Source organism: Otolemur garnettii, unplaced genomic scaffold (assembly GCF_000181295.1).
Source record: "Otolemur garnettii isolate 467f Iridium unplaced genomic scaffold, OtoGar3 scaffold00017, whole genome shotgun sequence".
In the NCBI taxonomy this organism is placed as follows: domain Eukaryota; kingdom Metazoa; phylum Chordata; class Mammalia; order Primates; family Galagidae; genus Otolemur; species Otolemur garnettii.
The window spans coordinates 15,459,504-15,476,990 of NW_003852412.1; the positions used below are offsets into that span (position 1 = coordinate 15,459,504).

Here is a 17,487-nt window from a genome sequence, read left to right on the forward strand (position 1 = left end):
AGAATATTATTTTGAAAAATCATTATAGAATATTATGACTTCCTTATTTCATTTTAAACATCTTTGATATGGTAAGAATATTCACATATTTTTATTTTTATAATTTCACAAGATACTTCTTGAGTTTACTGTAGAAAGTAATGATGCATAAATTATACATCAAATGAATTTTGTCAAAGTCACTTTACAATTCATATATCTTAATTTGTTCAGATTCTTTTCTGTTTTTTTCATGAACATCTCCAGCAGACATCACTGACACCCCAGTGGATAAGACATTCTTGATTAACATATTTTAATTCCAACTAGTACTAAACTAATTTAGCTCACAAAACGACATACTTGTGCTGGCATATTCTGCTGATAAACATAAGTCTGTAGTTTATCTCCCATGCATCTTAGATATTCTCTCATCATCAACACTTAATTAAAATAATTCACATAAAATAACTGTTGAGCAGTAGCAGATCCAGTTTCCTTGGTGTTATTTTGGCAAGGCTGCCCAATGCAGCACAGAAAAGGAAGTTTATTCTTTTGATTTGGATTTATTCTAGCATCAAAACTGGTCACTTACATTATAAGTCTTTTTAAGAAGACGGAGACTTTTTCTGAAGCCTTCATTACCATGTAGTCATTGGATAAAGAGATGTGGCAACAGACTTCAGGACTGTGAATGCATACCATGCTGTTTGCTGATCTAATCAATTATGGAAGTTTGAGTAAAATTCTAGAGAAAACTTTAGTAATTTGTTTAAATTCATTTATATTCAGAAATGCCCATTTTTTTGGTGTCTGAGACAAGTAGCTGGTATCCTACTCTGCTCCTCGGCTGCTTCCTATCACTGATTAAGATAACAGCAACAAATCAACCCACATTAAAAAAAAATCAATTTGGGTATAAAATAAATATTTGAAATTTATAACAGGGTAAAAAAGCTAAAACTTAATAAATAATTTTTAAAAACCACCTTAACTTTGCATAAGTATTCCTCTTTCTTCCCTTTTCCCTACTTCATATTCACATTTTCATGTAAACTTGTTCCAGACAAGAGTGAGCATGAGACAGGAACTTCAATTTATTTAAAAGTATTATTGCAAAAACAAAAACCATGGCACTTTGATTCTTATATTTCCGAATACTGATATGCTAGGGAAGTTTCTAGCATGGAAGTTAAGCAGTGGTCCTTTCAAATTCCATGTAAAGATTACAATATTTGTTAAAGAAATTGGCCTACTGCCTTGGTCTTCTTATATAACTGGCTGATTACATGTTTTTACTTCTTTAGAAATGAAATAATATTTTTATAATTATTTGGTCACCACTAAACATGAAGCCTATATTTAAAGCTACTCAATTCATATCTACATTATATAAGATAGTGTTTCTGAATGAGTACACTAATTTGTGAAAAAAACTATAAAAGATAGTATTTGTATAGAACATTGTATAAAATTTTGAAATTATTATTGCATCAAAGTCTGTTTTAAAACTAAAACTAATTTGACAAATGCTCAATACAAGCAAGATCAGAATTCAAATTGCACAAATTGAAATTATTTCTGCATCTCATTTAAAATATACAATTTGAAACATGTATCTTAAATAAATACAAGTATATATAAATGATAAGAAAAATTCAAATGGAAAAATATCTACTGATGTCAAAGGTCTTTGTAATGTCAGAGATCATTTAAAGAATATAAGAATGACAGACTTGCAAACATTCTAAGTAATTAATTCTTCTGTACTCTTTCTTGATAAGCATCTTACGGTGCACAAAGGGTATTTGATTACTCTATTCCCAGGCATTATTTCTTATATTCAGGATGGTACCTGATTACCTGGAGGAATGGATGATACTTGGTACAGCCAATACGTTCTTCCCATTGTTGACAACTGAGCTGTTTTTTCTTTGTCTTTGAGTAGGAACGAGCACTTTAGAATAGCAAAACTTAACTCCCAGCAGCACTTCTCTGACCTCTTGGACTTCTCCCACCTGCTACTGCCTCATTTCTCACTTTCCTTTTGTGCAAAACTCCTTGAAAGAGTTGGTCATAGTCATTGCCTCCAATTCCTCTCTTCCCAGCGTATCCAAGTCTTTATGAGGCTTTCACTCCCACTAATGCATTTAACAAGACTATTGACTCCCTTGTTAAATGATTGTCAATTGTCAGCCATTGCCTAATTTGACCTATCAGCAACATTTGACATAGCTAACCCTTTTCCCCTCCTTGAAACATTTTCATACCACACTGCCTAGTTTTCCTCCTATCTCACAGGCTGTTCTTTCTTGCTCATTCCTCTTGTCCCTGATTTCTGAACATTAGAGTGCCCCAGGATCTATCACTGTATAACTTTTTGTCTCCATCTGTGATCTCTATCTTGGTAATGTCATCAGACTCATACCTTTAAATGTAATCCATGTGCTAATGACTCTCAAAGTTTTACCACTAGCTCAAGTCCCAACAATAAAAGTTCAGACTGTGAAATCCTGTTCCTTGCTCAACACCTCCTGAATATCTGATTGCCATCTCAATCTCACAAGTTTACAGTCAAGCTTCCAACATTCCCTCCCATATGTCCTCCTGAAGTTTTACATACATCAGTAAATGTCAACTCCATTCTTCCAGCTCAATAGGCCAGAAGCCTTGTAGCGATCCTTGTCTCTTTCTCTCACCAACACTAATCCAAATTACCACCAAAATCTTTTGGGTTTAGCTTCAAAATACATAATCCAGTCATGTCTCACCACAGCTACCACCTTGGTTGTGTAATAATCACTTGCCCAAATTTTGTACTGACATCCAAACCGGTCTTCTTGTTTCCTTGCTTTCCTCCTACATACTGATCTTAACATATAGCCAGAATAACTATTAAAATCCTCCATCCAGAATAAAACTCAAAATCCCTATTGTAACCTACACAAGCTTTCTATTAACTATGACTTCAAATCTAGCTATTCTTCCAAGTTGACACTCCACTTTAGCTACCCATTTAATTGTCCCTTGGGAAAAAAAAAGTTATGTATTGAACTCAAGGCCTTTGCATTTGCTTGCCCCTTAGCCTAGAACACTTTCCCCCCAGATATCACATGGTTTGTTCCCTTACTTCCTTCAAGTCTTTACTTAAATGATATCTTTGTCATGAGTCCTCTGGTCACATTATCCAAAACTTTTGTGATGCTGCCTGTTTTCCTTTTCTACTTTATTTTTCTTCCTACCCATTACCACTATCAAATATACCATATATTTAAAAATAGTAATCTATTTTTATTATTTTATTTTATTAACCATTTCTCTTGGTTGACTCTATGTTCTATAAGGGCAAAGATTTCCAGTTATCTTTTTTATTATAGTGATTCTGGCATGGGAAGTGGCAATAAATATTTGTTGCTCAATATCATTGTCAATCTTAACTAACAGTTCTCAAATTTTAGTTTATAAAATTCATCTGTAAAAAATTTCCTATTGGGTACAATGCATATTATTCAGGTGACAGATACACTAAAAACCCAGATTCACCACTATACAACAAATACAGGTAATAGAAATTAACTTGTATCTTCTAAATCTATTGAAACAAAAATAAATCAGTTATAAGAAAAATAAAACAAAATAAATCAAAATCAAAATAAAACAAAATAACAAAACCCATACAATTTCTAGCTTCACAGTTCTCAGCACCAAGAATTCTAATATACTAAGAGTTGGGTGACTCCCAGGACTTTCATGTTAATAGTCCACAGAACTCATTTAGAAAAACATTGGTCCTTACCCCTTTGGATCTTTTACAGTCTGTCTCTTACCATGTTTATACTAAACAGGAGTGGGCCTGCCACCTGTTTTTGTAAAGTTTTAAAGGAATGCAGCCATGCTCATTAATTTACATAGTGTTTATGGCTGCATTTATCCTACAACAGAGTTGAGTGATTGTGACAGAGAGCATATAGCCTGTGAAGTCTAATGTATTTACTACCTGGCCATTTACAAAAAGAGTTAGTTGACCCTTGATATAGAACATAAGACAAATTATTACTAAATACCACCTACGAATAAGTTATTTTATAAAAATCTGAAGGTATATGAAGAATTAATAATATATTTAATAATCCATTCCTTATCTTTAATTTCTCAAAGAATGCTAACCATTTTTGTTATGTAACCAACATTAAATAAAAAAATAAGTTTGTGCTGTATATAGCCTTTGCATGCCTGCAATTTGCTTTAATAAAAACTGCAGCACTCTGGGAAGAAGTTTTAATAATATTTTCAGAAGAAAAACTATAATTTCAAATTATCCAAAAAACAGCTGAGCTCTTATCACAGATGCAATTTTAAAATATATTTTATTATTTCATATTAAATGTCTTACACATCTTTAATTTGCAGGAGTAGTATAAAAGTGAAAGAAAAACAAATACTGATCTGGTATTGCCAACCGTAACTTTTCCTACTTACACTGACAAAGAAGTAAGTAATCAAAAAAGTGAGTTTCTAACAGTCAAGTATTTCATCCCATTCTCACTGGAAAGCTCAAATAAAGACTGTCAACACATGACACTCCCTTCTTTGCTTTGTGTCCAATTGTTGCTGTAGGGGCTTTAGGTGTCTGAACCGTAATTTTTTAAAAAGCTTACATAGTTACTCTAGCTGGGAAGTTTTAATTTGTTCTAATAGTTGAGGACAGAAAAACTATTACCACAACTGCAGGAAAGCATTATCAAAAGCTGCAGCTGTCAGACACCTTTATTTTTTCAGTTGCTTTTATCTTTATACCAGGGAAAGACTTGCTCTATTTTCAACATTTAGAATATGTTTTCTTTCTTTCTTTCTTTCTTTCTTTTTTTTTGCAGTTTTTGGCCAGGGCTGGGTTTGAACCTGCTGCCTCCTGTATATGGGGCTAGTGCCCTACTCCTTTGAGCCACAGGCACTGCAAAGAATATATTCTTTAAAGATTCAGAATTACATTTTTAAAGAAATTTTTATTTCTTGAACTTTGATAAATAAGCAACCTTCCCCACCTTCCACTATCCTAATCCTGCTATATTCAGTTTTGAGAAATAGCATTTCTAATGTTTGAATTTTGAAAACTATATATACTGATAATGTTAGACATCACAGTTTAATAAACTAATTTTACTTGAGATTTTCAGGACTCATTCAAATTAAGAAAGGATATAGTAAGAATTGTTTTGGTTAATTAAATATAAGTTGACACCACTTCTTTCAGAGGGAAAGTGAATTTCCCCTGGTTTAGAGTCTGTCCTAACAATAATTTCTAAAACAGCCATGATCAGAAAAGGTCTGGAAAGATGAGAAAAGCAAATGATTAGAAGTGACGATACTACCAATATTAGTAATAAAAGGGCATTGAGAATATTTAGCTTTATGAGTAAATAATAGGGTAAAACAGGTGCTACTTGCAATAAAATGGTTGGATTCAGAAAGTCTGACTAGAAAGAGCAGAGCTGATAAACATAGACATTAAGGTGTCTTCAAATGTAGGACTTATTTCTGGAAATAAATAAATATCTACCTCCTGGAAACATTTACTCAGGACTTATAAAAACATTTCCTCTGGTTCTTCTGTTTCATTTGCCAGTGTTAGATTCAATAATTATTTTTCACAGGTTTTTTTTATTCATTTTGTTCTTTTTCTTTTAAAATATCTAGAATCTATGCATTGCTCTAAGCTTTGTTTTTGTCCTTGTTGCCTTACGAATGTCATCTATATTGAGCCTTCTCTAGTCAATAATAATATCATGGAGAAAAGAGAAAATTTTTTACTTTTTTTTTTTCTTATTGCATTATTGCTATGCTAAAGCATTAGGTCAGCCTGCTACAGTGCAGTCTTGCTAAAAATAGGACCTTTGGAAAAAAGACCCTGAACAAGTAGAGACATCTGTGAACCACCACCAGATGGCAGAGAAGCTTTATCATTGCTGGTATCAGGCTTGCAAACAAAATGTGACTTAAAAACCTGTTGTAACATATTTGTAATGCTACAATATCAGAGTTTTGATCTATTTAGATTTCAAAGTATGGATAACCACTTTGGTCTGAAACTAAATTACTTGGCATACTTTATTTTCAGCATCTTAATTCATGTCAAAACCTTAAATTTATCACCCAACATCAATATATTAGCTTTTAAGAATTTCAGTTAAGAAAATGAAGCATCTAGTGGCTAGAATGCATACAATAAATGTACCAAGATAAAAATCAAAACAAAATACATTGTAAAATGAACAAAAGCCTATATAGAATTCAAAATTAGATATTTACAAGTTATATCCCACATTAGTTATAATAGACTCAAAGATATTATCTACATGAACACCCATTAAAATTGTATTGTGTTTTTATATAAAAGATATAAATGTGTTTAGTTATTAGAGTAGTAACCAAGTTATAGTTTCTTTATTAAAAATTTCCTTGTGGCAGAGCAGAAAATAGGAAAAAATAAAGCATTTCACCCTTCTCAATATTTTTTTGGTTCAAATAAGAAATGTCAATCACTTTAATATTCTACAAGTTATAGAAAATTAATGAGATTCTTTGTTACTTACTCCTCCATAAAATTACAGTACTTTATAAGGTAACTGAGTTAGAGGTTTAAGTTTTTAAAACACAAAAGAATGAGTACTTTTCCTTTATTTGATTTAGTGAATTTTGCTAAACTATTTTGAACATATAGCAAGAAGAAAATCTGGTCTAAGAAACACTGCTGCTTATTTCAATAAAATTGCAGGAATCAATGTCTTTTGCCTGTCTTTTTATATGAATGCTATAAGAATGAATAAATAACAGACTGATGCTTTCAATATATAATTCAAATTTCTTAGCATACAATATACTTTTGAATAAGACTGTAGCACAGACAGGAGAGTTAGAGACTTAGTTCTGGGTGCCTGGGATGGATGTGCACTCACACCATATCATAACACCATTTTTATTCTACTAGAACTGCCAAACTTTAGTTAGATCAATGGCTACTCTGCTGTTTTCCCTCTGATCACAAGAAGCAAGACTTTCTCATTTAAGACAGCTGCTCCAAAGTCATTCATCAGTTCCAATGGTAAGTGGTGAGGATTTACAGGGTTTCTAATACAAAATGGCTCCAAGTAAATAAATACATGTCTTATTTTAAATGGCTTTATTTTACTAAGTGGATACCTCCTTTTGCATGTTTAACTATTCCTATTGATTTTACTTACTTGGTTTCCTACTCAGCAACAGAAGCTCTCTCATTTCAATAAAACCTCCAAGTATAAACAACATCACAAAAAGACACTAATCTGAAGACTGCCTTTCAGAATGGATTTATTAAATGTATGAAGTACATACCAAAATCACTTATTTTAGAGTTTAAGCTAAATGTGATTTTTCAAATGTAGTTGTTATAAATTCAAGTTTGTGATAATTCTATTTAGTAATAAATTTAAGTCCATACTAAGATTATAATTGAAAAGAGACAGTTTGTTTTGCAGTGTAAACAGGAATAAAAGAAGTATCTATTTAGGAGAGCTGTTTCAACATATTTTTTACAGTATGATCACAGTGTGAGGAGTGCTGAGAACTACTTAAGTTGGCACTTGAAGTGCTAAATTATAAATTATTATTCTTTATTTATTCATTTAATTCTAGTAGGCTCAATCCTTTTTGGGTCTAGTACCGTTCCAGCTATCCCAAATAAACTTTGCATTTACTAAGAATATAAAGATAAAATAATTTTCTCATTATCTAAAGATCAAAGGGAAGGGGAGGTAACTACCCTTTAGAATTTAGTAGCTGCAACCAAGCTGAGATGCTGGAAAAATTGCTTAGCACCCTTTTGACTAAGACTCTTTTTGAACTAGGGATTCTCAGACATCCAAGTCTGACTTCCTAGAGAGCCTGAGTCTCCGGTGTAGCCATCCTCTGGACTTGTCCACTTGGAAGAACCACAGCCAGCTCTTTCCCAGTTGCTTCTAATCCCCCTTGCCTTGTATTGAACTATCAGTACTGTGACTGATCTTGGGTTTACAGTTTATGAACTATGAAATGATACGCCATCACAGCTTCTCCAGACTGGGATCATTCTTAGAGTTCCACATCTCTTTGGATTAGAAACTGGTATTTGACCTGGAATAATGGTTGTCTGCTCCTACTTACCAGGGAAGGCCGCTACTCTTTATTAACAACTGCTCAAGTACAGTCTGATCACAGATACGTAGGAAATGCTTGAGCCATATGATCACTTTACCATATGTACCAAAAGATAATAATATTGCATTTCTTTTTTAAAGTTTGATAGTTTCTCAAATTTCACAGACGTATTTCTAGGGAGACATTTAAATGTTGAATAGAGAAAAAAGTATTTGGGATTAGCTTGGGTTGCATCGATAAAGAAGAATTACCTGTGCATCAAACTCAAACTTCTCTAAAACTTTCAACTTCTTGTCTTTCCTTAACTCAGATAAAAAATGCTAAAATTATCCAGAAACCCACAGTAGGAACTTCAGAATCATCCCTGATTCTTCCAATTTTTTCTGTTCTACCCTTAATTTGGTTAATTTATGTTTGGCCCATCAAACATAACTATGAACTATTTCTCCCTTCTAATCCTGTCACTGATCTTGAGTAGATTCAGAAAGCTCTTCCTTAGGCTGCTATCATATACAACCTACTGATAACCCTGCATCCAGTCTCTGTAATGGGTTCTGTTCCCCTTTGTTTATCTTTTAAATGTCAGGTTTTTTTTGTAGTTTGGTTGTACATTCTCTTACCCTCTCATTCTGTATTTTCTCCCTGGACAATCCACCCTGTGTGTTTAAGAGTCTTTAATATGATATGGCCTTGCTATTTTTATCTCTAGTCTAGAGCGCTGGCCTAGGCTTCAGACCTGAGGTCCATCAGCTTAGTATCTCTCACTGGAGGACTCAGTGAACCTCATGTTCCCCACCTCAAACCCACTGCCTATTTTGTGGTCCCTATCTCAGAAAATAATACCTCCATCTGCCCCAACTAAAGAAAGAAATCAGGATATTATCCTTGAATTCTTTTATTAAAATCCACAGCATTTATTTCTGTTTCTCAAATCTATTCATATGTCTCTATACCTACTGCCCCTGTTTCAGTAAAGGCCATAATTAAATCGCACCTGGATTACTTAAAACTTTTTACATCTAAATAGTACCCCTACTCCAGACCTATTCCTCTGCAATTCTGGAAACACACTGTAGCTGGAGTGATTTTTCTAAAAAAAATGCAAATATGAACATCTCTCTCACGCTTCAAATTCTTTAAGAGCTTATTACTGCCCTTAAGATCAAGTTCAAACTCTTTACTAACCTATACAGCCCTCCCAAGCCTTGTTACCAGCTACTCTCCCTTAGCTACTAAAGCTCCAGTTTTCCTGAAATACATGGTCTCTCTCCTTTCCCATCAGAATCTTTGTAAATTATTTTCCCTCTTCCTAGAATGTTCTCCTCCCCCTCCCTGTTTCCTGTATCTATCTTCTAACTCATCTTTAAATGCCAATTTGAATTTTATTTGCTATTTTGACAATACTTTCCTGACTATGCCTCTTCCAAGATTCAGTTTGGTGGCCTTTTGATTTACTGTAAGAACATACTCCACCCATTTAAAATAGCTGTTTTCTTTCTATATTCTAATTATCTCTACACTCATTCATCACACTGTAGACTTTGTGAGCGCAGGGATTTTTGTATACAACCCTATCACAGTTATTCAACAAAGCCTGAATCCACCCTATAGTAGGAATTCTGCCAACTGCCTATTGTAAAGATCTTTGATGGCTCTTTCCAAATAAAGGCTCAAGTTCTTAACATGGCATATAAGACCCTTCTCAATAAGCTAGAGCATTACCTTTCCAGTTTTGTGTTTCTAGCCCAGAGCCCTCTTCCACCTTCCGTATGTATTACTCTGAACACATCTCCACATGGGTCATTTGTATGCCACCATCCTTTTGCTTATACTGTTTCTGCTTTCTGAAATGTCATTTCTCTAACTCATGCAGATTTAAGGACTCTTTCTCCTAGCTCAGTGGTTCTCAACCTTCCTAATGCTGTAACCCTTTAATACAGTTCCTGTGGGTCTCAACCCACAGGTTGAGAACTGCTATTCTAGGTCATCACAGAACTTTTTAGTTTACTCTGGTCAACATATATCTCACTGTATTTCAGTCATTTATTTTTAATAATGCCCCACAGGCTAGACAATAAGCTTCAGGAAGGGATATACCATACGTGCTCATTTTTAGATGCCCACCACAGTGCCCAGCATACAGTAGTACTCAAATATATATTTATTTATTTATTTATTTTATTTTTTGAGACAGAGTCTCAATATGTCACCTTTGGTAGAGTGCTGTGCTATCACAGCTCACAGTAACCTCAAACTCTTGGGTTTAAGTGATTCTCTTACCTCAGCCTCCCAAGTAGCTGGGACTACAGGCATCCACCACAATGCCTGGCTGTTTTTTTGTTGTGGCTGTCATTGTTGTTAAGCAGGCCTGAGTCAGGTTTGAACCCACCTGCCTTGGTGTATGTGGCTGGTGCCCTAATCACTGAGCTATACGTGCCAAGTCACAAATATTTATCACATTGGAATAATTAAAACAAAGTTCATCCTATTTCAACTATTCTTAAAAAAACTTGAGACAAAAGATAGGTAAGGGGAGAATGGTTTATTCTACAAACATGAAACTGAAAATATTTCTTGGCTTAACCCTAGAATAAAAGCATTTGTCTTCCTCCCCAATATATGTGCAAAAGTGCCACTTAGCTTCTACTAAACTCTATGTAACTCTCTTGATTTATTCCCTAACTCTAATCTATCTTTGGTAAGAAATAAGAGCGTGAGAAAAATAAATAAATAACATGAGTGAGAAATAGTTCATAAAAAAACCCCATGAACTTTAAAAAATAAATGCAATTGCTAAAGTCCAGACTGCTTTGATTTAAATCTCAACCCTGTCACTTTCTGATTTTGTGTAAATCACTTAGCTGTCAGTGCCTTGGTTTCTCCATCTGGACAGTGAGAAAGATAATAAAACATACTTCACATCTAAGGTTACTCTGAGGATTAAGGGTTTATCTAAAGCATCTAGAAAGAAGTATGGTACATGGTAAGCAGTTACTAAGTGTTAGATATTATTATCATTATCTTAAATGGTGGCTGTTTAATTAACAATAGAGAATTATAATCTGTTCCTAGATTATAAGAAAGGACCCCCAGGTCAGAATGGGGGCGCTAAGAAGATTTTTGAATCCTCTAGGCTATGTGGGTATTAATACATTGTAGCTGAGTACATAGGCATGTCCTAAAGGACTAAAGTTGTAACTATGCTCTGAATTGATATGCTTTGGAAAATAATTTATATTTTCTCCATTTTTACATGTATAAGTACATTAATCTACCTTGCAGTGATGATACGGATTAACTAACAAATAATTATCAAGAAGTGTTAATATACAACTAAAGTGAAAAATCACCTTATAAGTACCTGGTGTAATTCATTAACAATATAGAGTATTATATTAATTCATGTAATGCCTTCTAACTATAGTTCCTAACTCTTAAATTCTTAATTTTCTCAGAGGATCATAAAGTTAACTATGTATTAAAAAATAAATTTCAGAATCTATGTGGGTTTGAGTTAGAAAACTATCAAAGATAGATGTCATAAAATTTTAAAAAGTGATATACTATATCATAATTCTAAAACAGTCATCATTATTCTAAAATTAGGGGTCTTGATGACATTTTAAAATAGTAACATGTATTTGAAAATCTGATCTTAAAATGTTATATAATGATATTAATAAAAATTCCAGCCTAAAAACCCCAAAGATAATTCTCAAAAATAGTTTGAAATAGCCTACAATTCTTGACAAATGTATAGGTTATGACTTAGCTATATTTTTAAAATGCAGCCAAATCTTGATTATCTTTAGTCTGTGGAAATATGGATAGCATGATTCTTAAAAATCCATCTCCTTCTAGAACCTAAACTCTGGGAAGTCCCTTCTCCCACAAAATATTTACCATAGTTAATTTAATGGTCTAATTTGCATTTCAATTGTTTTTCTTTCTTAACTGAACAATAAAATACCTTAATAAAGAATTTAACCAAAAAGAAAACAAACATAATACAAAAGGGCAATATGATAACCAATCCAAATAACCAAGAGTTGGCTGCACATTGGTATGTTTACTTTAGAAATTAAGATAGCCTTATGCTCCTTCATATCTGCACATAAAATCAAACAGGAGTTCCTAGGCCTTAACATTCCTAGTCAGTTTCTCTGAGTACCTGAAAGAACCCTGGTGGTACAGGACCTACTGGCATGCCATCTCCTGGGGGAATGTTTCCTAGCACTGGACTGGGAGCTGCTGCAGCACTCTGAAAAGAATAAAGGAGAAACAAACCTATATCATTACAGAGAAGGCACAAAACCAAAGACTAATGATAATAGATGTAGGAAGGGATGCTTTTTCATTCCCAGGAACAAATACTGGCAATTTTCCCCACTCTGGAGGTAAACTAAGATACAACAGTTAGTTTAGTATATGCTTGGTTAAGATAGTTGATTTTTGCAGGTCTCTTTAAACTTGGTGAAGTAAAACAGCTTTAGTAGTATGCTATATCAGAATAATATATTAAATGCAAATAGTAATATGACCAAATTTCATTTTAAGGCACAGATATCTAAAATGGCAACATAAATAACAAGTAGGTAAATGTATGGGTAAAAAGTTTGAAGATAGTAGTTGTAGGAATTGAAAAAAGAACCCTTTTTACTAAGATGTTTTCCTGTCATAAATAAGTATAATCAATTTTCTGCCTATAGGTGGCGACACTCACATTATCCACTTTCTTATATGCTATAACTGTAGCCAAAATATAACTACAGGATGGTGAGGATAAAACATTAAATAGGAGATTGAATAAGTGAAATAAATTAAGTTTGGAGAGATTAGTCTCAAACAAATTATGAAAAAATCAAATTGAAAATTTCAAAGTCTACTTTATTTTCAAATTATTTAATGGAATCCCAGCATTTCAAGAAATAGAAGAGTATGAAAAACTTCAAGCAAGACTCTTTAGAATCAAATCAAGGGTATAGTATAGTATTAAATCTATACTCTTTAGAATCAAATCAAATCAAGGGTACAGATTTAATACTTATATAGGGCAGTTATATATATACAATTGTTCTACAGCCATGGATTTCAACCTTTGACCTGAGTATACATATTATGAATATATATGTCTCAAAGGGACTAGGAATGTACTAAAGACATCAGTTTGAATCAAGTAGTTCTGTGAAGAAAAGAAATCAAAACAAATTCTGTCTCTAGCTAGTGTATCCATTGTACTTTCTTTACCTATAGATCAGTGTATTTATTCATACATTAATATTCTATAAGAAGTTATAAAATCTCAGCAGATTTGTAGCACACACATATATAAGTTGGTATATAAACTGCTAGAAATACTAACCACGTTTGTTTATTCAATAGTACTGGTGATTGTTAATAATTAAGGCCAATGATTTCCTGAAGAAGTGTAAATTTAAGTATGCTTATCTGAAATGCTGCTTACCTATTTATGCTATTAATGTCAAAATTTAAAACTTCTGATAAAGCACATGAGTATAAAAGGAGAAATGATATTTCTTAGATATTAAGATGAAACATTAACCTTTTATTCTGTTTTAAGAAAAACATGCAATTTCCTTTAGTATACATTAATTGAATGCCTACATTTTGCCATTTATTTAGTTTTATATAGCAATGCTCATGTTTTCAAAAAATGAGAGACAAAGTACCTTTTTACATTTTCACTAAACTTGTATAAAATTTTAACATACAATGTTTAAGAGGGAGAATTACCAAACATTTAGTCTCTCTTAGTTTAAATATACAGTAGAACCTCTGTAAGTTGACCATCCAGGGGATCATTACAAACTGGTCAATATACAGAGGTGGTCAACATAAGAAACTAGGCCTCCTGCAGTAATATGTACATGTGCTACATGTTTAGTCTGTGAAAATTAGTTCAACTTAAGGAGGTGGTCAACTATGGAGGTTCTACTGGTATGATAATAGCTAGATCTAGGAAGAATAATTTTATCTATTTTCCTCAAAGCTGCCATGTACGGTCATGTAGAAGTTGTAGCCAGGCATTGTAGTCCCAGCTGCTTGGGAGCCTGAGGCAAGAGAATCACTTAAGCCCAAGAGTTTGAGGTTGCTGTGAGCTGTGATGCCACAGCACTCTACCAAGGGCGACACAGTGAGACTCTATCTCAAAATAAATAAATATATAAACAAACAAACGTTAGAAGTTGCTTTTAGTACTAAAAGCTAGACAAAGGGTATCATTATTGTTCTAATAACTGCAGAACAGATAATTCTTTTATAATAAAAAGATTTATATAAAAAAAGATAACCTGAGGACTAATATTCACCCATAATTTTAAAGAAATATACATTTATAATATCAAACATGTTCACAAAATAATAGAATTTACTGAATTATAGCAACTTCTTAGGGTAGTTCAAAGATATTTTTTGTTTAATTCTTGTTACATTAAAAATACATAAAAGAAGTTTTTGCCTATTCCAATCAAGAAATGTTTGCTTGCTTCTAAACTAAAACTCGAAAGTTAAATACTATTGGCTAATTGCTTACTTCTTTTCCTCTTTTGGCAAATTACATTATTTAAGGACGTATGATATGCTAGTTTTATCTTCAAAGGTCTTCATTACATATGTTTCCTGTGTTTCTTTTCTGCTATTATTTAAAAATGAAACAAAAAAAATCATTCAGATGAAGATTTAAGTAAGTTTAATCATTAAAATGCTTTCTAAATTTCCATTTTATGCATTTAAAATTGTTTGATAAATTCAATAAAAAATATTAAATTCATTCTCACAATATTTAATTTATTAAAGAATCAAAGACTACTTTACGTTCTGCAATACAGCAGTTATAATAATAAGGAAAAGCAACCCTCACCTGCATAAAGCTAATATTCTAGGGAGGGAAGACAATGGGTAACACAAACAAAATGTACTTATTCATGATCTTAGGAGGAAAAACAAAGCAGGGAATAAAGAAGCCCCAGTAAAGCAGATATAGATTATAATTTTAAATAGGATAGTCAAGGAATGAACAAATCAGAAAAGCTAATGGATGCAATTATAATGACTACTAATTGACTTAAATATGCACCTTACTCTGCTGTTGAGATCTCCCTACCTTTCAAGCCATAGCAAATTCTTACAGTTTGCACCTATTCCCTCACAGTGTCACAGTAATTCTGTGGAGATTCTTCTTTCTTAATATTCACACTTTGGCACAACATGAAAGAGAGATTTTTATAGTTAGATGATTTGTAGTATGTAGTACACAGCATGAGTTAGTTATCTGGTGTGACAGTAATTTCTAGCCTTGGCCTAAGGATGTGAAGTGAAGAGAATAGAATACTGGTAATGATCCAGTATACTCAGTACTAAGCTCTAGTCTCATCATTTTGGCCCAAACTTCACTTTGTGTACCACATTCTTTAGATAAATTATCCACTCACTTTGCTGAGATTTACTGATATGGGGTAATTCTCCCCTTTGCTATGTTATGCAGACTCGCTTAGGATATGATTTGCTGGACTATGTTGATCATTAATAAATGCTATTTTGATAATAAACACTACAGAGATACACTAACTGGTACTCTACACACTGCAAAAGAGTCTAATTTTCAAACTGCCTAATTTGCTAATGTATATGCATCAATAATACAAATAATACATGATTTTAAACTTTAAGCTAAATAAGAGTACTTAGGATTAGGGCTTTATGTAGAAGGAAGAAGTACCAAATTTCTTGGGTTTCATGGCTGGAATTTCTGAGACTTCTCTCAAGTTTACTTCCAATTCATGAGATAAGTTTATCCATGATGGAAGGATCCACAGAAAGTTGTTGTTGGGCCTAACTCACAGGATAAAGTAAGTATTATTCTGTGGTGTTGTGATTAAATTACAGCAGGAGAGCAAACAGTGTAATTACATTATGACTACGAAAAAGCATTAGTTTCACTGGATTTATGTGAATTCCCATTGGAGTACCATGGAAAATCCTTTATTATGTAATATATTCATGATTATTTAGGGTTTTTTTTTATAGCTCTCTCTTAAATAAGAAAACCATAAATAACTGAATACTTCAGTGCTGATATAAAAATATAATTATTGTTAAAAGTGTTTTGTCTCTTCTACTGGATTAATTCGTATGCTTTCAATATGCACTTTCAAATAATGTGTTTTTTAACTGCTCTTAAATCATCTTATTTAAATCTCAAGTTTTCTTGGAGACTATTTTACTTTTTGTTTTATATTTTCCCAAATCACTAATATGATACCCACTTTTATAAATCCAGTATTTTAAATTTGGTATTCTCAAATTAGGTCAATCATAGAACATTGCTTTCTCAAAGATATATTTTCAAATGAACATAAAGTGTTACCATGAAATTTTTCTTCACATTTTTATGTATTTACCTTTCTTTCAGTTTGTGTGGTTATTTTTTCCTCTGGAACTTTGTGTACATATTTCTTTCTATTTTTTAATAAGAAGGCATGAGTCAATCCGTTTATATTGTTTAGTTTTCCCTTACACATGTGTCCACTATATTTCCTATTTTCTTCCTTCTTTGAAATGCTATTAATGACTGATTTTTAAAAGTATTTTTATTCTCTTACTAATTCCCTATTTTCTGAATTTAAAGAATAGATAAGTATACTTTTATTTTATATATTTTTATTCTTAAGTAAAAATCTAAAAGGAAAGTTAAAAGAGTTCTCATTTTAAACATAGCAATTATCAATGGTGGCCTCTGGTATGGAAAAAATATTATTATATACCTCAGTATGAATGTTCCAAAGAGACAGGCATAAAATTTTGTTTAAAAATAACATTAGGGGTGGCACCTGTGGGTTAGTGGGTAGAACGCTAGCCCCATATACCCAACCTGTAGAGTGACAGGTTTGAACCAGCCCTGGCCAGCTATAACAGCAGTGGCAACTACAACAAAAATAGCCAGTCTTTGTGGCAGGTGCCTGTAGTTCCAGCAACCTGGGAGGCTGAGGCAAGAGAATCGCTATAGCCCAAGAGCTGGAGATTGCTGTGATCTGTGATGCCACAGCACTCTACCGAGGGTGACAAAATGAGACTCTGTCTCAAAATAAATAAATAAAAAAAAATAAAATTAGGATGTAATTTATCACTAAACATAATCATATTGCATTTAAGATTCAAGATTCTACACATTAACAGTTTTATTTACTAAGAATGCCAGAGAAACAGTTGCCTAATAATATAGTGGAAAATCAAGATATCAAGATACAAAGTCTATTTGGTGTAATAAGAAAAATATATATTATTAAAAAGTATAATATATATTTGTAAACATATAGGTTT

The 17,487-nt window shown here is 32.7% G+C and overlaps 1 protein-coding gene across 1 annotated transcript in view; it reads right to left on the bottom strand.

Moving 5' to 3' along the window:
- The window catches only part of SSBP2 (single stranded DNA binding protein 2), a 76,176-nt gene extending 63,773 nt beyond the window's left edge, over positions 1 to 12,403 (bottom strand). The window contains exon 1 of the mRNA XM_023510928.1: positions 12,320 to 12,403. Within this exon, the coding sequence (XP_023366696.1) occupies positions 12,320 to 12,355 (36 nt within the window). The 5' untranslated portion in view covers positions 12,356 to 12,403. The remainder of the gene's footprint in view (positions 1 to 12,319) is intronic.
- Between the last annotated feature and the right edge of the window lie 5,084 nt (positions 12,404 to 17,487).